The sequence below is a fragment of the Peromyscus maniculatus genome, chromosome 2 (assembly GCF_049852395.1).
Source record: "Peromyscus maniculatus bairdii isolate BWxNUB_F1_BW_parent chromosome 2, HU_Pman_BW_mat_3.1, whole genome shotgun sequence".
In the NCBI taxonomy this organism is placed as follows: domain Eukaryota; kingdom Metazoa; phylum Chordata; class Mammalia; order Rodentia; family Cricetidae; genus Peromyscus; species Peromyscus maniculatus.
The window spans coordinates 128,597,424-128,618,431 of record NC_134853.1 but is presented as its reverse complement, the minus strand read 5'-3'; the positions used below and the strand labels follow the sequence as shown (position 1 = coordinate 128,618,431).

The 21,008-nt window shown below is 42.5% G+C and overlaps 1 protein-coding gene and 1 long non-coding RNA gene across 26 annotated transcripts in view; one reads left to right on the top strand and one right to left on the bottom strand.

The window, feature by feature from the left end:
* Positions 1-10: 10 nt before the first annotated feature.
* On the top strand, positions 11-10,181 carry LOC121827327 (uncharacterized). Of its 2 annotated transcripts, XR_013049270.1 has the most exons (4): positions 11-222; positions 648-836; positions 9,070-9,209; positions 9,901-10,181. It is a non-coding gene; the product is annotated as an uncharacterized LOC121827327 (long non-coding RNA). The 2 variants fall into 2 exon arrangements; XR_013049271.1 differs by lacking the exon at positions 648-836 and having other exon boundaries at positions 58-222.
* The window catches only part of Lrp8 (LDL receptor related protein 8), a 76,740-nt gene continuing 64,730 nt past the window's right edge, over positions 8,999-21,008 (bottom strand). For 16 of the 24 annotated variants that reach the window (XM_076564668.1, XM_076564664.1, XM_076564666.1 and 13 more), the window contains 3 exons: positions 16,713-16,885; positions 15,572-15,748; positions 8,999-13,469 (listed from right to left, as the gene is read on the bottom strand). In XM_076564668.1, the coding sequence (XP_076420783.1) occupies positions 13,431-13,469; positions 15,572-15,748; positions 16,713-16,885 (389 nt within the window). In that variant the 3' untranslated portion in view covers positions 8,999-13,430. The remainder of the gene's footprint in view (positions 13,470-15,571; positions 15,749-16,712; positions 16,886-21,008) is intronic. The other 8 variants (XM_076564686.1, XM_076564673.1, XM_076564674.1 and 5 more) reach the window with 1 other exon arrangement.

Sequence of the window (21,008 nt, the reverse complement as noted above, 5' to 3'; positions counted from 1 at the left end):
CCCCTAGTCCTGAGGCGAGATCGACTTTCCGGAAGTCGAGTGTCCTGCAAGGTCCGGGGGCCTCCGTAAAGGCCGAGCTCCCACGGTTGCGTCAGGAGACCTTTACCTGTAGATTTTAAGCCCAACTCTGCGCGCCGGCGTCCACTCAGGCTCAGCCTCAATTTAAAGGCACAAGCGAGTCGAACCAGACTATTCACTCTCCGAGCCCAAGTGGTCTCCGCAGTAAGATGGGGCAGAATGGCTCACCCGTCTTGGAGCACGCTGCCCCCTCCCGCACCCCCCGTGTCTGAATCAGGAGTTGGCTTTGAGGGGGAGTGTGGGAGTGGATAGCTGTGGTCCAGCACTCAAAGCTTAACTAAGCAGCGGGGGTCACGAGTTTGAGGCTACAGGCTGCATACTAAGACACTGTCTCGAAAAACTTGACTGTCTTACGGGGTTTCTCTGCTTAACGGCTCGGGCTGTCCTGGAGCTCTCTGTGTAGACTAGGTTGGCCTCGAACTCACAGAGATCCGCTTGCCTCTGCCTCCTGAGACTGGTATTAAAGGTGTGCGCCACCACTGCCCAGCTTACTTAACTATCTTTTTTTTTTTTTTTATTAAGATTTATTTATTATGTATACAGTGTTCTGTCTGCACATATCCCTGCAGGCCAGAAGAGGGCACCAGATCTCATTACAGATGGTTATGAACCACCATGTGGTTGCTGGGAATTGAACTCAGGACCTTTGGAAGAACAAGCAGTGCTCTTAACCTCTGAGCCATCTCTCCAGCCCCCACTTAACTATCTTTTAAGAAAACGGCTCCCAGTGGCTGCTTCTCCAATCCGCAGCGTTTCCTGTAAGTTGCCTGCACTGCCAACATCCCTTTCTGCCATTTATTTATTTTACTTATAGGCAGGGTACCGCTACGTGGTCCAGACTGACCTAGGACTCTCCTACCTCATCCTCCAGAGGGCCACATTCATGCACAAGCTGCCTTTGATCTCTCCTGTCTCCAGGCACACTGATGTCTAGGTGCTGTGGGTGGACGTTAAAATGGATGTTGGATTTCCACCCCTCGTCTCCTTACCCAGCAGTGATTCTTAGCCCTGGCTGCATGCTGATGGAATCCTGCACCTACACCTCCAAATATACCCAGGCCAGGCCAGGCATTAAAGATACCTTTAATCCCAGCTCTTCCGAGGCAGAGTGGGGCAGATCTCTGTGAGTTTAAGCCCAGCCTGGTCTACCCTCTCACAAAACAAAACAAAAAACTAGATGAGTCAGACAGACATGGGGACCACTACCCAAGAGGTCATTTTTAAGAGTCAAAGTTGACCTCTGTGAAAGTTTTCTGTCTGTGGGAATTCTAAGGTTGAATAGGTCAAAAACAATAAAAGTCCCCATTTTGGAAGACTGACACACATCTTTACCAAATGAGCCATCTCGCCACTACCACTCCCTCCTCTACCACTGTTTTGTTTTTGCTTGGTTTTTGTTTTTTGAGACAGGGTCTCACTATGTAGCCCTCGGTGGCTGGGAACTCACTATGTAGGCCAGACTGGTGTTAAAGGCATATGCCCTCACCATGCCCAGCTCCTACTGCATTTTAGAAAGACTGCTTTGGTTGTCATGCAAGCTAGACTGGAAAACCAAAAGACCAGAAGTATATATAATACAGTTAGATAGGTAATTGTTAAAGTAATCCACGAGGGTAGGAATACCATGATGACTCATGTGCAGGTAATGACGATGCAGATTGAAAAATGGGTGGATTTGAAATGAAATGCCATAATGTAAAGGGTAGGCAAAGGAGACTAAGCTGTGGCCAAAGCTGTAAGGAGAAAAGCAGACATACAGTGTTGTAGACACCAAACTAAGGGTATTCCAGAAAGTGTTAAATACTGCTCTGAGGTCAAGGAAGAAAAAGACTGGAGGTGTGTCTGTGGGAGCCCGTTCTGGGGTTCCTCGTGGCTTTACCCAGCAGGTCCGAATAGAGGATGATCAGGACCACGGGCCTGAGTGCAGGTGTCTGAGATGGTCTGCACTTGGCTGTGCTGGGGGAGGAGGTCTTTTGCTCCACCCCTTGGCGTCTCTATAAAAACCCTGGACCAGAGACAGTCCGGGCCCGTTGGAATAGGTTCCAGGCCCTCTCGAGGCTATCCTTTATTTTCTATCTGTTTATCTCCACAAGATTCTCCGCTATAAATCCTTCTATCTAATATTTCCTGCTGATCGCACTCAAGAAAACTCTGGGAAGCTGTGGGGGTGGTGGGTAAATGCCCCACAGAATGGCGCCCGAACAGGGACTAAAAAAAAAGGAAAAAAAAGGGACTAAAGAAAGGGGAAAAAAGGGACTAAAGAAAAAAGGGACTAAAGAAAAAAAGGGACAAAAAAAGGGGGGACTAAAGACAAATGAACAGGGACTTAAGACAAATGAACAGGGACTTAAGACAAAGTAATAGGGACTAAAGATAAAGGAAAATAATAGTTTTATTACAGAGTTTTTGGTGAAAGTGCTGAGTCAGCCCTGCCAGTGGAAAGGTATGCCGGTGTTATGGAATATATATATATTTATATATATATTTTTTGGGAAGGCAGGCGTTTTATCCTTGAGAGAAAAGGAAAGCGGACTGGAAGGATGTCCGATGCTGCAGCGAAATTCTCTTCTGTCAAAATTTTCTATCTTCTATCCCTTTCTCAAATTCTATCTGTGATAAGTATAAGGTATAGGGTAGTAATATAGTTTAGGAAAAACTTAGAAGTGTAAGATTGTGTAGGAAAAAATAAGTAAGGCAACTAGACAGAAAAACTCTTCAATTTTCTAACTTTGGGGGCTTTGAAAGCAAACTGGGGAAAAAATCTTTCTTTGGGCTTTACGGGTAGTAAAAAAGCTCTTCTTGGAGCTTATGGGGAAGAAAAAGTTTCCTATGGAAGCTTTTGACCTGGGGACAGCTGAAATGCCAAATCCAAGCGGCAGGAGAAAGTAATTTCTCCCTGAGGCAAAAATGGGGGTGTAAGAAGTCAAAGTTTAAAGTTGGGAAGTTTTGGGAAAAGTTGGTCTTTCTCCTGGGGGGAAAAATCTTTCTCTTAAACTAAAAGCTCTTCTTGGAAAATTTTTTGGGAAAAAATCTCTCTAAAAAACCTTAATGTTTTCTCAAAAGCTCTCTTAAACTTAAAAACTAAAGCCTTTAACTTTCTCAGAAGGACAAAAATTAGAATCACCTGGGGATATTAGTGTGAGAATTACCTGCGAGTAGCTTTAAGAAAAAACAAAGACCTCTTAATTAATATGGGGCAGGAAAATAGTAAGCAGACCTTTGAAGAGCTACAGAGAGCCCAAAAGGGCAGGAAATTTTACCTGAGAAAAGCAAAAGCCAAGCTTCACAGTTACAGCCGAGCTTGAGGCATCAAGGGTTTTGTCTGAGTGAGCATTTCAGAATGAAAAGGTGCTCCTAATCGTCCTATGCAAAGATTCCCTGAAACTGTTAGCATTGTATCCTCGCTTCTGAGCAAAAACCCAGAGGCGACTGGCCAGCGTCTCTGAGTTGGAGTGCATTTCGGGGATACTAGGGTTCCTGCGTTGTAAACTTTCTGGAGCACAGAGCTGAGGCAGGAAGGTGCAGGACCCAGGGGAAGATTGCTAATGAACAAACAAAGCTAAAGCCGGTGGGAACGGCACAGTTGTCCACTTTCCTACAAGTCCCGGGGTTGATAGGTCCACAAATGCAAAAAGGAATCTGAGAAAAGCTTTCCTATCAGAGTATGGACCTTTCTGGGAAAACAGTAAAGCTGAACTGTGTCTGAAGCAGTCGTGCTGCCGAGTCAGAACGCTGTCTGGGGAAAGAGCCCAGTCAGGGCAGAACAGAACTGTCCAGGAAGTAAAGCTTTCTTTTCTGTCAGAGAAAGCATCTCTTTGAGAAAAGCTTTGTTTCAACTGATTCCCTGAGATGAGGGAGTGTAGCCCTGAGGGGCGATTACCTCTGGTATAAGCTCTGTCCTTGAGCACCCAGACAAGCAAACCCGACCCACTGGGGGACTGGGCCAGGTGAAGGCCTGATGAGGCAAAGCACGTATCCTAATGGGAGTTTAGAAATGGCAAAAACCTCCCTTGTTAAATTTTTCAGTCTGTATGCAAACCACACAGACCCGGAAAACAGACAGACAAAAAGCCCCTACCTTCAGTAGCAGGGAAAGCCGCCGCTGTAGTGTTGGAAACTGTTTCTGGGGTAGAGGGGATAAACTGAGACCAAACTGGATACTGTCTGGGAGAAAGACTCTGAAGAAACAGAGAAGGGACATAATCCTCCCCAGAAAATATGTGACCTGAAAAAGCTGCTAGAATTTGAGGCGGCAGATTCAGGGGGAGAGAAAAAGCCCCTACCTCCAAAGGCAGCTAGCAGAGGAACAGAGCCACAGACAGATAGCTGAAGCTCTGCATCTGGGGAAGGGAGGAACAAGCAAAATGAGAATAAAATCAGTGGGAGAAAATCTCTCTGAAGGAGCTATGGAAAAGCTGTTGCAAATGATCTTGTTTTTCACTGACTGGCTAAAGCAAACACAAGCCCGGAGGAAAGTTGCTATCAGAAATGCCAGCCTCAATTCGCGCTAACGAGGCAGGTGCGGTTCTGATTCGGGGGCCAGTGTCTGATGAAGTTGAAACACCTGTTAAAGCCAGCTGAGGAGAATAGAAACCTCCCAATGTGCCATAGCTGAAAATGTAAAATGCTTGTTCAAATCTCCTGTTGCAAAAGCAAAAAACTTTGTTCAAACCTCCCGGGCAAGAATTTGTAAGCAAGTCTGGTAAAAGAGAACCAGTTGACTCTCAAACACGACAAGAAATATGGGAAATGATATAAGGGACTGATATATGGGACTGATATTATGGACTGATATAAGGGAAATGCATTCTGGGAAAGGTAGTTTTTCCGCTAAAGATGGCGACATTGCCCTGAAACACTTCTGTCAGCTCGAAAATACATTCATGGTAAACTTAAAATACAGCCTTTAAAAGAATAAGGAAAATCGTCTAAGAGTTTAAGTGTCAGTTCCAATGAAAAATTGAAAGGATACGGAACTAGGTGCTTCGTGGTTTGGGGCTCTGTTGGTAAAATGCCTTATTTACCCTAATAGCTGTGCAACATTTTTACGGTAGTTGGATGACAAAAAGCTACCTTTAAGAGCAAACAAGTCACCTTAAAATCCTTAAAGCAAGGGAAAGCAGTTTATACACTGAACGTTGTCTTAGATATGAAGAAACTTATGTTGAAATTAAAAAAGTTCTTTGCCTTTTGAACAAACTGCCTGCAATGAGTAATTCCTTTGCAAATCTAATAAGGAGACAAGGAAACAGGCATTCAAAAAAGAAATGACTGCTTTATAGATGGGAAACAAACTTCAGAAAATCTAGCTGTCTTACAAAAGAGTTGCTTTACCTGAAAGTTCCTTATAAGAAATCAATGCTAAATATCACCGCTGCTAATAATAACATCAGGAGTTAAAGCTAATGAATTGAAGATACTAAATCCTGAAACTCAAGTGAAATGGAAAGATCCCTGCTCGGGATTATGGAAGGGTCCCGATCCTGTGTTAATATGGGGTCGAGGACATGTTTTTTTCACAAGAGGAGAATGAAGCTCGGTGGTTACCGGAGCGTTTGGTAAGGAGCGTGGAACTAAGGAAGGTCAGCTCCAATGAGGTTCCTATAAAGGAACCAGAATGAAAGTGGCTCGATTAGTATTTCTGAGTTTTGTCACTGATTTAATGCAAACAGTGAGGAAATAAGAGTTCAGAGCTGTGCCACTTTTGGCTTGACTAGCTCCTTTAGAAAAATACCTTATATCACCTAATAGCTGTGCAGTATTGACGAAGAGCTTTACAGCAGCTAAATACAGTAATTTCACCCTCAGTGTAAAGTTTTTCAGTAGAACAAACCAAAAGTACTGCTGTGATAGAAATGTTTGTTTGAATTGAAGTTCTTAGGGGAGCTATTATGAATTTGGGTGAAGGGACAGCCTCTAGTTAAAAACTATCTACCGCTGACAGTGCATCTCTGCCAGTCCGGAACGGCTGAGAGAACTGGCAACTTTGGGGTGTGGCTTCGTCCCGAGAATGTTACAAACCCCTAGCAACAAGTATCACAACTCTATAATGACAACACTCACTAAATCCCAGTGCTTTATAACAAAGCTAACTATAAACTGTAAACTTTAGAAATGATGTACGTACTTCCTGTCTAGTTAAGAGAATCTAATAGAGATGGTGATAATAATTAAGAGTAAGAAGTAGAAAGACGAAAATAAGATATGTGAGTTTGTAAAAATTCTGTCTTGTTAGATCTGTGTTAAGAAATCTTTAGGTGTTTGCTAAGTTAGATATATGCTAATGGTAGCCTATATAAGTTTGTAAAATAGATCTATAGAGTTCCTTTAAGAATATAAGCTTGAGCCGGGCGGTGGTGGCGCACGCCTTTAATCCCAGCACTCGGGAGGCAGAGGCAGGCGGATCTCTGTGAGTTCGAGGCCAGCCTGGGCTACCAAGTGAGTCCCAGGAAAGGCGCAAAGCTACACAGAGAAACCCTGTCTCGAAAAACCAAAAAAAAAAAAAAAAAAAAAAAAAAAAAAAAAAAAAAAAGAATATAAGCTTGTAAGAAGTATCTAAGGTAGTGTTAAGACATGTAGTAATAAGCTTGTAAGATGCTAGTTGTAAATGTAAGTTTAAAATAAGAAATAAGATGGAATGGATATAAGTATATAAGAATTAATAAGAAATATATTTGCTAAAGTAGTTCTATAGTTTCCTTAAAGTATAAGTAAGTAGATGTTAATATGTTATATCTGAGTTTGTAAAAATGTGTAAATGTTGAGTGAGTTTATGCTTAAGCACATGTTATGTGGGTCTGTAAAGTGTAATGTTAAGTGTGAGTCTATTAATGTATATGGTGAAAACACCTGAGACACAGGAGATAATGTCCTAGTAGACTGCAATGTAGGCAGTTTGAATGGTTTCAAAAGCTCCAGAAGCCGCTAAGAATGGCGGACGCCAGAACCAGCACAAGGCATCCGCAGCTGAGATCCGTGGAAAATCGACACGACACAGAAAAACCTGAGCTAACAGCAAAAACGGTACAGTTTAAAATATTACTATAACTAAAAAGGTCTGTCTGTGAGAACAAAAGTTGCAGAGACGCTTGTTTGAACAAAAATTAACTGCAAAAAGTTTTGGTTGAAAAACGTCTCTTCATATTTGGAAGTGAAAGCCTGATACCAGAATTTATTTCTTGTTTGAACTTTTTGAACTTAAAATGAGATAAAATTACAAAAACATTTTGGTTATGGATTTCTTCAAATTTGGAAGGCTAGTACCAATATTTATCATTTGAATTTTGGTACTTAAATGAAATGAACAATAGATTTCATTGCAATGGGACAATTTTGAGCTTACTTATAGTAATGACCTAGGAACAGTTTTCTGGAATTGGGTTAAAAATGGAACTGTTTAAATGAAGAAATGTATTTCTACTTAGAATCAAGATGCAATTTTGTGTATGCATATATGCTTTATTAACTGGAGATTTATGAATTGTTTTGTGGAACTGTTTATGTAAAAATGGAATTACTTATGGAACTGGTTTTGTGTTACAAATGAAACTGTTTAAACATAAGTTTGGGTTCCTCTAACTAGGTTTGAGTTTTTGTTTAAAAATTATAAAGAAAAGGAGGAACTATGAGATCGAATTATGTTCGCAGAAACCTATTGATATTAATGCACCCTGGTTTTGTGGAGTTAAGGAAATATTTAAGTTTGATGTGAATACATCGAAGTTTTTCCTATGTTCTGTTAACAAGAAAATTCAAATGATTGAGTTAAAGTTGTAAGACGGAGAAAATTGTTAACTATATATAGCACCATATATGCTAATTCAAATGGTTCTGTTAAGAGTTTGCTTTGAGTTGTAAGATTGAGAGAATTGTGACTATGTATAGCAATATTTGTTAACCTGTTAATGGTAATGATGAAGCTAAGGGATTCTTGAAGTTTGTAGTCACCGAGTTTTGGTTTAGAAAGGGCTTGAGGCAGCTAAGACTGCTGTGGTCACCTTGGACCTAATTCAAAAGAGAAATGCCATTTATATCATCCTCTACTCCCATACTGGGAGGTGTAACAGCTATGGAGATTGCTGTAAGCCATTAATAGTTATTTTTTTATATATTAAGAAGGGGGGACCTGTGGGAGCCCGTTCTGGGGTTCCTCGTGGCTTTACCCAGCAGGTCCGAATAGAGGATGATCAGGACCACGGGCCTGAGTGCAGGTGTCTGAGATGGTCTGCACTTGGCTGTGCTGGGGGAGGAGGTCTTTTGCTCCACCCCTTGGCGTCTCTATAAAAACCCTGGACCAGAGACAGTCCGGGCCCGTTGGAATAGGTTCCAGGCCCTCTCGAGGCTATCCTTTATTTTCTATCTGTTTATCTCCACAAGATTCTCCGCTATAAATCCTTCTATCTAATATTTCCTGCTGATCGCACTCAAGAAAACTCTGGGAAGCTGTGGGGGTGGTGGGTAAATGCCCCACATGTGTCTACAAGATTTCAAATAAGGGAAGCCCTAGATGACCTTTGTAAGTCACCTGAGTGGTCTGAGAATAAGTGACAGATCAGAAAACATCGGGCTGCAAGTAGGCAAAAATCATAATGGAAATGTGGAGTTACCTGACCGAAACACAAGAGGTTGCTTCCTGGAGGAGATACTACCTAAATTTAGTATTTAATAACAAGTAGGAAATTCTAGGCAGAGACTGCTACCCATGTTATTGTTCTTTAGGACTACGAAAAAGAACTGTGACTTTGGGCAGTTACTTTACCCATTTCTTTATAAAGTGGGAGTGGATAATACTGAAAATATTATTTTACAGGATTATTGCTAAGATTGGGATGATTTGTGAAAAACATTTGTTACACATCAGGGAGTTCATTAGTGATAGTTCACACATCCCCCCATTAAAGCACCACAATGAGGCAAAACATTTTAAAAAATGAATTTAATCTCTCTAGAAACAGTGTTCTGATTTTACAAATGTCCACATTTGGTTTTCAGTTCACCTAGATGATGTCAGTACAGCTAGTGAAATGGAGCACACCTCCTTCAGTCCCTCGGCCTCTGGAAGAAACTAGATTGCCGAGACACTGAGTACAGACGCTAATGGAACTCAGAATGATGTGACAAGAGCAGAAATGGTTAGTGTGACCCAACATTTTACATGCCCTACTATTACAACCAATGTGGTAATTTGGAGGGGGAGGCAGCAAACAAGAAAACCCATCTGGATAGTGTGAGTTTGCAAACCAGTACCTTACCCTTATATTAACAGCTTGTATAGAACAAAATGCCATTTTAAAAGTCTAGTTTGTACAGTCTTCTCTTGTAGTTTTTGTAAAAAAAAGAAAAAAAAGAAAAAAGTATCAAAACCTTGTCTTTAAATATATATATGTATATATTTATACAGGTAGCTTTTTTAAAATTAGTTTTGACAACACAAAATGTTGGCAAATGCTGTTCCTGCTGATTCTTAAGACTGTGCACATGGTGAACAGTCTGAATGAAGCTTCCTTTAATTAACTGAAAATCTGGAGCTCTAATTTCCTCCACCTTCTAAATTCTTTGTATCTTGAAAAGTCCCAAATACCCTAAAAATATAGTGTAAGGAGACTCTCTATCTTCATGCATTTATGAGGAAGGAAATTATATATTTAGAAACTGCTGACTGACTGACATTTTGTGAAATGGTGAGTGTGTGGCGGGATGGGCGTGGTCTTTGTATTCCTGTGGGATTCGAATTGTTTCCTCCCGCACCCAGTAGCACCTGACTGTACTGACTGGGATACCCTCCGATTCTGTATCTCTATCATCTTGTTTTCTTTCTTACAGTTGAGAGAAAGGGAAAAGGTGCTTGACATCACGGCGTGCTTCTGTGAAAACTCCACCGCTCTTACGTTAGTTTTCATCAACCGTGTCAAAAATCTGACTCAATGTTTTAAGTAGAAAGCAGTCAGCATTCCCTGTGGCCACTGGAACGCTTGAGGTGGAATGACGTCATGCCTTCAAAAGTGCTGGCAGTAAGTTTTCCATGCTGCCTTGTACACAGCACGCGACCAAAGGGCGGTCTGCTTCATTCAATCAGAGTTATTTTATAAAGTGCTTGTGTTGAACTTGTCTTTCCATCCAGTTTCTCTTCTGCCAACTCCCTTTGAGTTCTTTATTCCAGGTGTGATGAACTACATGCTGTGCCTTAGAGTCCCGCGGCTGATTCAGGCCCAGTCTTAGCTCAGTGTCCCCTCTGCCAGAAGCAGCCTCAATGCCACTTTTCAATTTTTAAGACTTGGCTTTGGGTCACTTCTATGAAGACCCAGTTTTTCATCTTTTCAGGTAAAATGACCCATTTTCTTTGTTGTGCTCTGGCAGTATTCTTAGTGGAATCTACCCTCTGTGTGTGTGTGTGTGTGTGTGTGTGTGTGTGTGTGTGTTTGTGTGTGTGTGTGTGTGTGTGTGTCTGAAGAGCAAACAGAGTCTTAGTTTCTTGTCTCAGGAAGGTCATTTCTGGTAGTGCCTTCATCAGTGCATTGGACAGACAGTCACGGGAGAGGAAGCAGGTTTGACTGCACACTTTTTCAGGCAGCCCAGTGTTGTCTTCTGGGGAAGGGAGAGCCAAAGGCCTGGCCTGGCTTCTTTTAATAAGTAGTTTGTTGAGGTTCTGCCCCCTTGATTTATCTCTAAGCATCCTTCTGGCTGCTGATGGCTGGATCCATATGCACAGCAGCAAAGGGCAGCAGCAGATCTGGAATACACCTCAGAATGAGGCTCAAAAAGTCTTCAGTGCTAGGAGCAAGTGGCTCTCTTCCCCAGACTGCTTCTGATCTACGCTATCCATGTATTTGTTGGTTTGTTTGATGTCTCTGCTTTCAGACTGTGGCTGTAGCATAGTCAGGGAACAGGGCACTTCTAAGTTGTGCATTTCATCTTTTGGAAATCCTAGACTGTATGTTTCAACCTTATTTTGAAGTCCAGGATCTGACTAAAAGTTCAGAAACTATGAATTAACTACTGCTAGTTATTTCCATTTCTTTGGAGGCATTTTTAAAAGCTGTTTATTTTGTGTAAATGTTGATGCTTTCACTTTCAGCATTTTTCTTCAGTTAGAATGATTTTCCTTTCCATTCCTGAATGAATATAGTGAGTTATCTCCATAGGAGTTGGCCACCTGTTCTTGAGACTGTTTGGAATGGGTCAGAGGTCAACTGCATTTATTCAGTGAACATCTCAGGACCATCAGCACATGTATACCAGAGAGAACTTGTCAGACATAATGGCCACACTTAGAACACAGCCATTTCTTTTAAAGGTAGGAAAAGATGAGTGACATAGAGCAAGCTCCTAGGAACAGGATGGCAGAACTCCAGATGGCCTGTCTGGAAATTCAGAGGGTGCCAAGCTGGCGAGACAGTCAAGCTTCACTGATTTGGGGGAAGCTGGAGAGTGGGAACAGGAGACATTTTAAATGTCAAGTTCCAGGTATGTCAAAGGTAGATACATGTCCTCCGGTTCCAGGTAAGCAAATACTTCCATGTTGTACTTAATCATTTAGCTGGAGTGAATTGGCAGAACAGCAGAATCACAGAAAGACCATACTTTGGAAGAGGAAAGCTAGTGGAGACTGAATTTCTTCTGGGACTATGGGGTTTCCAACAGTGGATCCCACAGACAGAAAATGCCCTCCCCACCCCAAGGCTCAGAAAATGTAAAGGTGGTGTTCATAACGAAGAAAGATCTATATAAATACCCAGAGTTTTCCTTTTTATTTATAAAGCAGTAAAACAAATCCTTGTGTGGACACATGCCCAATATGCTATATCTCCTATGTTATTTCCCCCCCAAATATAACTTTGGATGTGGTAACCTTTATGGACTTAGTTTTATCCATGTGAACATATGATGGTAAGAAACATGTTTGTTGTTTTAAAATGTTTCCCCTACTTAAGAAAATGGTAGAAAGTAAGGGGATGGAGAAACAGAGATGTAATCAAACCTATTCCAAAATCTTTGTCCTCATCCACAGAGACTCAGAGGTTCAGTGCCTGAGCCAGTTCTTACAGTAAATTTGGAAATCCTAGAAATGTCTTCACTTAGCTCAAGAGCAGCAGTTCTCACCCTTCCTAATGCTGGGACCCTTCACTAGAGTTCCTCGTGTTGTGGTGACCCCAACCATAAAATTATTTTGTTACTTCATAACTGTAATTTTGCTACTGTTATGAATTGTAATGTAAATATCTGTGTTTTCCAATGGTCTTAGGTGACCCCCATGAAAGGGTCATCTGGCCCCCAAAGGGGTCATGACCCACAGGTTGAGAACTGCTGTCTAGAGGCTCAGCCTTTAGGTGCTTCAGAGGAAAGTGAACCTGAGTCCTCACAGAGAGCTGAACTTTAAGAGGACTTCTGGCACTGCGTAATATCTGTATACTGACCTAAACCACAGATCAGAAAGCCTAGGCAGGGGTCATGACAGCCATGGACAAGCTGAAAAGCTTCTTGCTGGCTCACCAAGGCCTCAGGAGTAGCCAGCCAGAGGTGAAAAGATCTACCTTTTCCCACCACATGTCTGCGCAAACTGTGGCATCTATTTTCTGAATGAAGTTTCTGACGGTGTCTCTGAAAACTAGATAGGCCTCTTTGTGGGCTGTTTTAAAATAATTTTGTTTTTATGTACTTGAACAATAGTCATGAGTGTGCCTCTTCTCTACAGATTCTTTTTTTCTTTCATACAAACATACACACATAAACACAGAGTCTGTGCAGTGGGCCAGTCATACCAAAAATAAATACTCTCGCTTCTCTAAATTATCAATAGAGCTAACCTTACTTTTGAAATATGTTAATAAATAATCTAAATGAGGAAGGGAGTTGAAGTGTTCTTTCTTTTTATACTTATGTTGATGGATAGCCACAAAGCATAATTTTATTTACAAAAAACCAAGCCCCCCAAACCTAAAAAAGCCCTCAAATCAAAACAAATGTCCTCTGTAAATATAGTATTCAAATGATGAGTCAAGTTTGTACCATTGGCCCCGTTTGGTTATATACATCATGTTAGTCACTCAGCAGGAGCTGTCCCATGAATTCTTCATGGGTAGTGCAACCAGTTAAAAAGTGTATAAAACATTATACATATAAAAACTTTCACATCCTTTGGATGTTTGCAGTTCATCATAACTTTGTGGTTACCTTTCCGCAACATAAATTTAAAAAAAGTCACACACACACACACACACACACACACACACACACACGTTCACACACACTCCCACAGACCCATACATAGAAAAGACACTCATCCAGGCACACACCATCCAGAGAGTAGTGCATAGGACTGAGCTCCATGAGGCACGAAGGGGGTGGTCCCATCCTCAGGGCAGTCCATCATCTTCAAGACTTAATGCCACTCGCTGGGGAAATAGATCAAGAAATCATCATTAGATCTATAAGAGACAGTCTTTACTAAATATCAACAAAAGTACAGACATAGTATTACTCTATAGAGATTAGCTCACACAGTCTTCAAACTGCCAATGACAAGACTTATCATACTTATTCTGGAGATGAGCAAACTGAGGCTCAGTTATACCACTGTGGATCGCACAGAAAATGACTGAACTAAAGTTTGATTCCATGTCTGTGCAGATCTAGAAGTGTAGCTTTTCTCCATCATTTTGTTGGCTTCCAGAAAAAAAAGGGTAGCAAAAATCTAAACTTAGGTTCCTCATAGGATTTTAAGTTGGGTGAACTTAAAGAGGGTTAACTGTCAAATGTTAAATCTTGGGCAGTTAGTCACCTGTCTCCAGAATACAAATCACAATTAGGTGGGTACCATGCTGCACCCCTTCTAAGTAATAAAAGGGCACTGGAAAGCATCATAAGTAACTACATCCAGTCTCTCTCTCCCTTGTCCCTCATTTCCAGTTGCTATATGTTCAATTCTCTTCTGCCTCGAATGGCTGACCAATGGCCTTAAGGGTTAAAATTCTTTCCTGTACTGATGTAAAAGCTGTTGATTTATATCTTCTCATGATCCCAGTTCTATATTAGTCTCAGAGTTCTGGAGAGGAAAGCTCCAAAACTTCTTTTTGAGTTAAGTGAATCCCTTTCCTCTCTTTCTGTTTTCTTTCCTAGGACACACATCTAACTTTCCGTAGCTCATCCTGACAGAACCTTGACTGCCATTTTCCCCATTTCCTGGGCACCTGCCTTGGATAGATCCTAGTCTCCTTACCTTTCTCAAAGCACTATGATTTGGGGCTACCCTCACGTCCTTCTCATCAACTGTTGATGAGGTTAGGATCTACTTCATATGAGAAACCAAATGAAATAACATAGCTAGAGTTTTGACATGCTACCTAGCAAGGACGAGATCTGGAGTAGTCTAGTCAAACCTAACCATCATAAAATAAACATTTTCCATTTCTGGAATGCTACAATATGACAAAGAGAGAAAGAACCCTCATTGCCTTTCAAGTTAATTTTCGGTTGTTTTAATCTTTCCATGCATACTTGGTCATGCTTTGACTAACAAAGTATTGTCAAGCCACCCTCTTATTCTCGCCAGGCCTATCTCTAGGCCAAAGACGGGCCCCAGAAGTGACGGCAGAGCTGCAGGAGTGAAGGACAGAAGAAGACAGGTGGTTGAGAGTCCGGAGTTTCAGAGCTTCAAGGACAGGTACCCCGGGACAGAGTGGAAAGAACACTGGCCTCTGTGCACACTGCCTGGAGTTTAATCTTGCTTCTGCCACTTTCTGGCTACAATCTCAGGGAGTTAATAAAATTCTGTGTTTCTCGGTTTTCCAAAGGTAACCGTGCAGACTGAGTGAGAAAAAGACGTGTGAGACACCGAAAGCAGTGTCTGACACACAGCAGATGCTTGCTAAATACCACTTGGCTTACTTCAGCTCTGTCTCTCTGGGGCTGGAAGGAGCTCATCACACAGGCCTTACAGTAATCAGGGGGTAACTTCACTGCATCATTTCCTGCTCTGGAAATGATGCTACTTTAGTGTAGAGTGATTTGTAATTTACACAATGCTTTTAAACTTCATAACCTCAGGAGGCAGAGAGACTGGGTTATCACTCTCAGTACACTAGGAAAGGTAAGCAGGCAAGACCACAGGGCTATGAACAGTGGAACTGAGAGCCATCTCCTCCGAGCTCAAGGCCTCTTGTACTGGGCCTTCTCTGATCTCTAAGGATCTGTTTGCCTGCACTGGCCAGGGTTAAGGAGCTTTCAGGCCATCTGCTAGCCCTCACAACACTGTTCACTTTGTTCATACCTCTCTTTTACAAACAGTTTGCTTCAACAGCAGTCTGTGTGCCACACATCAGTAACATTATTCCACATGCCATTTCTTCTGTCTACAGCATGCACCATTCTCTGACCAAGTAGCAAGCTTACAGTTGTAGCCCTCCAAATCTAGAAAGCCTTCTAGGACTTGCTATATCTGCCTAGGTTTATGGCCCTCGCTCACCAGCCCCTCAGGCTCAGAGTGGCACTGCCCTACCTTGCACTTGACGACAGGCCGCTCGGAAAGAGGGTTCTTCGGGAGTTGGTGCAGCTGTGACCTTGGTTCCCCCGGCAAGACAAAAAGCTCCTTGAGGGCAGGGGCTGGGTCTTCCATGTCTCTGGTCTCCCCAAGACAGGGCTCTGCCCACAGTGGGCGATCAAAGCTGCTGATTGCCTGACAGGGGGATGGACTGGATGACCTTTGAGGTCATACTCAGCCCCCTGACTCTGCTGTACAACAGTGACACCTGTCCTAAACCACCTCACAATCCTTGTTCCCCAACAGGCCACGCTCTCTAAGCCTTTGCATCCGATTCTGTCTGGAATGTCATTTCCATCTTCCTTACCTAAAAACTGCTATTTTTAAAGACAGTTCATCTGTTACTGTGAGTTGTTATGTAACCCGGTTCCCCAGACAGAATTAGCAGCTCCCTTTCTGTGCTTCCATACCGTTCGTTCGTTCATTCATTCATTCATTCATTCATTCATTCATTCATTATTTGTTAGAAGCCAGCTGTGCTATGCTTAGCCCAGGAAAACAGACTAACCACATCAGATCCTGCTTTCAGAGAACTCAGGGTCTAGTAGGTTAACCACTAAGCAAAAGTAAGTGGTTTGTGGATGGAGAGGCCCAGCCAGGAGAGTGTGGGAGAAGAAAGCAAGCCTAGAAAGTCTTCCTAGAAGGGTAGATTCAACTTCCACCATGACACTTAGCATCTCTAACTCCCACCCCCAACCCCCAGTTACTTGGGAAGCAATGCATTCTTTTATTAATTCTGAACACTTGATGTCTAATGTGGGGTTTGGCATTTAACTGGCATTCAGAGTTTGTTGGAATTCATATATGTATAGATTAAATAGCCAGTTGCCCTTCTGCAGGAAGACATTTGGCTTCTTAACTGGCAGGAAGAGCCTCTAGGTAAAAGGTGGCCCTGATATTCTGCCCCCATCACCTGCTTCAGTAAGTCTGTGTTCTCCCAGAGCCAGCACAGTGCCTGATGCGTGGCAGGTTCTTGATAAGGTGAAAGGAAGGGACGAAGGGAGGAGGGAGGGTGGAAGGGAGGAGGGAGGGTGGAAGGGAGGGATAGGGTGAGAGGACAGAAGGGAGGGAAGGAGCTCTCCTACTGAGGAATACTTACTGCAGGATAGACATGGCCAATCTGAGCAGTCCTCCCTATATGAAGCTCGTCTTCATCCTCTTCTTCTGTTGTTTTCCTGTATACTGGGTTGTCAAAATTCATGCTCTTGGTGTTCTTCCGCTTCCAGTTTCTCCAGATCAGGTACCCACTCATACACAGCAGGGCTATTACCACTGGAGGGAAGGACACAGCACACTGAACAACCAGGATCTCTGGCCCAGCATCGACACAGATCTTGCCGCCTCTCCAACTTTGCTACCCTTTGCTTCCCAGCACTGTTTCTGTATGCTCATTTTCTCCTGCTTGAATGTCTTCCCATCACTGCGTCCCTTTATTAATTGTTCATCTTTTGAGATCCAGCTCAAATATGAATTAAGTCTTTCCCAACTGCTCTGGAAAGACTCTGCTGCTCCCATAGGTGTCTTCCTTTTTTCTAAACATCTGTTCTCTCAATTGGAGTGAGCCTTTGAGGGCTGTTCTAACTTAAAAAAAAGATTGATTTTTATTATTTTTTATGTGTATGTATGTATGTATGTATGTGTGCGAGTGTATACATATGCATATTTCCTGTGACCAGGAAAAGGCATCTGATAACTGCTCTTACGGTTGGTTGTGAGCCACCTGACATGGATGGTGGGAGATAAACTCCACTCTTTTAGAAGAGCAGCAAGCACTCTTAACCACTGGGCCATCTCTCCAGCCCAGGGTGTGCTTAATTACCTCTCTCTGTACCCATGCCTAGCTCTGAGGAGGTGCTCGGTGGCACATGGTAAACGGCTGAAAAACGTCTGCTTACACCTGTACCCTAATGCTACTGCTTTTCTGGAACTCTCCCTCAAAAAAGAGGGAGAGAGTCACTCTTCCTCAAAATTGCATGTCTTCCCAAAGCTAAGGCTCCGTCAGATGAAGAGTGCCTCTAGAAGGGGATATAGAAGGGCAACATAGGTTTGAGTTGAAGACTTCAGAGCAAGGTAAAAACACTAAGCAGCTTAGTCCTTGTTGGACCGATGGCGAAGTCAAGGCCCAGCACATTCTGTCCCTTGGCCAGAGAGAACAAAGGAAAGGGTGTCCTGTATTTTGAGGGCCAAGGCCTACGAAGGAACATATGCTTGATTCCAGCTTGAGGGACAGGTCTTCTAGAACTGGCAGGAATGCAATCAAAGAGTTAGATCAAGATGATGGGAATGGGCAAGAACTCAATGGCCATGTACAGAGGGAACCCTGAGTGACCTACAGGAAGGGAGTTTCCAAGACTGTGCCCACCAACGTAAGTAGTGGTGCTGAGCATATCAGTAGAAACTATTTAGGATGCTGCAGAGGGGTTTCTGTCTGAGTAAAAATACCATAGTTAAAGATAGCAATGAGGAAAACTTAGTGTTAGAGAAGCAGGTAAAAAGACTTAGAAATAATTGAGTTCATTGAGAATCAGTACTAAAAAATCAATAGCTTTCTTTTTAGTAAGCAGTAACACATTAGAATACCACATGTGGTAGCTCATACCTACAATTCCAGCACTCAGGAGACTGAGACAGGACAATTATCATGAATTTGAGGACAGTCTGGACTACACAGTGAGCTCAGACAAGTCTGGCTTACAGAGTCTCTGCAACCCTGTCTCAAAAAAAAAAAAAAATCCATCCAAACAAACATAATTCCCCAAATAAATAACCAATTAGAAAATGCCATGGAATAATAAGCACATTCATAATGACCCAATAAAAGTTATGAAATACCTGGGGCAAGCTAACAAGAAGTAGGCAAATGTGATATGATCTATCAAGTTCTGCTAAAGGACAGGCATGAAGGCTTAAATCGAGATGTCAGGTCCTAGATGGGGAAGTCTGATACTGTGAAAATGAAAATTCCCCTTACATAAATGTATATACCAAAGTATGTTCAATAAAAACCCTATCATACATTTTACAAAGTGGCACAATTATTCTAAAGTTCATTTAGAAGAGAAGTCACATGAGAACATCTAAGAAAATGTTTACAAGAATCACATATCATAAAGTATTGCTGGTCTATGGGTCTAGACAGATAATAGGTGAAGGGAACCACACAGGCTAGCATGTATAGACATGAATTTAAATAGAAGAAAATATTAGGAGACATTTTAATAATTCAGAATGAAATGGGCCTTTCTAAGCAAGACAGAAAATCCAGAACTCACAAAACAAAAGATTAACAGATCTGGTACTTTAAAAATGTAAATTTATGAAAGATACCATGAGCAAATTTAAAATCAAGTGTCAGACTAGGAGAAAATATTTGTTTATATATTATTGTGGTTTTAATATTTATTGTGTATTTCTACAAATAAGATAACCAAAAGGAAAAAAAATGAGACTGTGAGTAGGCAATTCATACAGAATTACATGCAAATAAATGGCCAGGAGACTTATGAAAACCTAACTTTACTTCTTGTAGAAATAATACTCTTCTTTTCCCCTTTAGATTAGTAGACATTTAAATACTGATTCTTTCTGGGGCGGGAGGGTTGTAGCAAGCAGAAAGCCACATAGATGGCAGGAACAGGGTCACTCAAAACAAACTAGAACAGTAGTCTCTCCGCCATCTTTTGTGTTGAGCCCTTTCAAGACCAATTCAAATTCTGTCTTCTCTAGAACCATCACTTCCACTCTGGGACTCCCTATTTCCTCCACAGGAATATCAAGATACTGTTATATCATACCTATGTATCTGTCATACCTCTGTTATAGCACATTATATATACCATGCTTTAGTATCTACTGTGTGTGACTTATAAAAGGACAAAGTCCGTACGGGAGATGTGCTGGCTAGTTTTATGTCAACTTGACACAAGCTAGAGTCATATGAAAGGAGGGACCCTCAATTAAGAAAATGCCTCTAGCCGGGCAGTGGTGGCACACTCTTTTAGCCCCAGCACTCGGGAGGCAGAAGCAGGCACATCTCTGAGTTTGAGGCCAGCCTGGTCTACAGAGTGAGTTTCAGAATAGCCAGGGATACACAGAGAAACCCTGTCTCAGGGGGAAAAAAATTCCTCCATAAGATCGGGCTGTAGGCAAATCTGTAGGGCATTTTTCTTAATTAATGATTGATGGGGGAGGGCCCAGCCCATTGTGGATGGGGCCATCCCTGGGCTGGTGGTCCTGAGTTCTATAAGAAAGCAGGCTGAGCAAGCCATGAGGAGCAAGCCAGTAAGCAGCACTCCTCCATGGTCTTTGCATCAGCTCCTGCCTCCAGGATCCTGACCTGCTTGAGTTCCTGCCCTGATTTCCTTCCATGATGAACTATGATGTGGAAGCATAAGCCAAATAAACCCTTTCTTCCCCAAGTTGCTTTGATCATGGTGTTTCATCACAGCAATAGTAACCTTAAGGTAGGAGATAAACCTAAGAATGGGTAATCCAACTCAAAAATACTGCTAAGACATGAGGCAGGCATGAGAGAATGTATACACAGGACACATGAATATCGGAGTGGGAGAAAATGAGTCAGCCCCAGGTTCTGAGTCTTAATCAGGACTGCTCTGCCATTCTGAACTCCTAGTTCAACCTCCCTAACTCTCCCCATGCCTCCCCAACTCCTGGCTTTGCTCATGCTGTCTGCACTACTTGGGCTGCTCTTGATTCTTTTTCATTTGACCAACCCAGCTCAAGGAGTATTTCTAGTGGGAAACTTTGCCTGTCCTCTTCCCTTCGAGACCAGGTGATTCCTTGGCATCCCCACTCAACTCAGTAACATAGCTTTACTCTTATGATTTGTCATGTCCTAATGAACTTACCTGTGTTACATGTGTCCCTTGGATAAGACTGCTGCCTTTTAAAATTACACTTATTTAAGTAGTGGGGGGGGCAGTGCATACAAGGTGGGTGTGTGGAGATCAGAGGACAGACTGCAGGAACCAGCTCTCCCTTCACCATGTGACGTCCGGGGTAGAACTCAGGTAGTCAGCCTTGGCGGCAAGTGCTTGGACCCACCGAGTTACCCTGCTAGACCACAGACTTTTGGACAGGACCGTGTCTTGCATGTCCTTTCACTACCTTCCCTTTCCTTACTAGAGTTTGGCACATAGTAGCTGCTTGATAAATGTTTATTGAAAAGCAAAGAGAAAGAAAACAAGACAGGATTATTTATTCAAGAAATGGCAAACAGTTTGGCTCATGAGTTAACAATCATAGAATTCCCTATCATGTGCCAGCCATTGCTAGGAACTTGGGTGAGTGGTGAGCAAGAGACACCAGCTGGGTCCCCAGGGAGCACTTATTTGGTCTTTACATGGTGCAAGTGTGGGGTGTGAAGAGGCAGGCA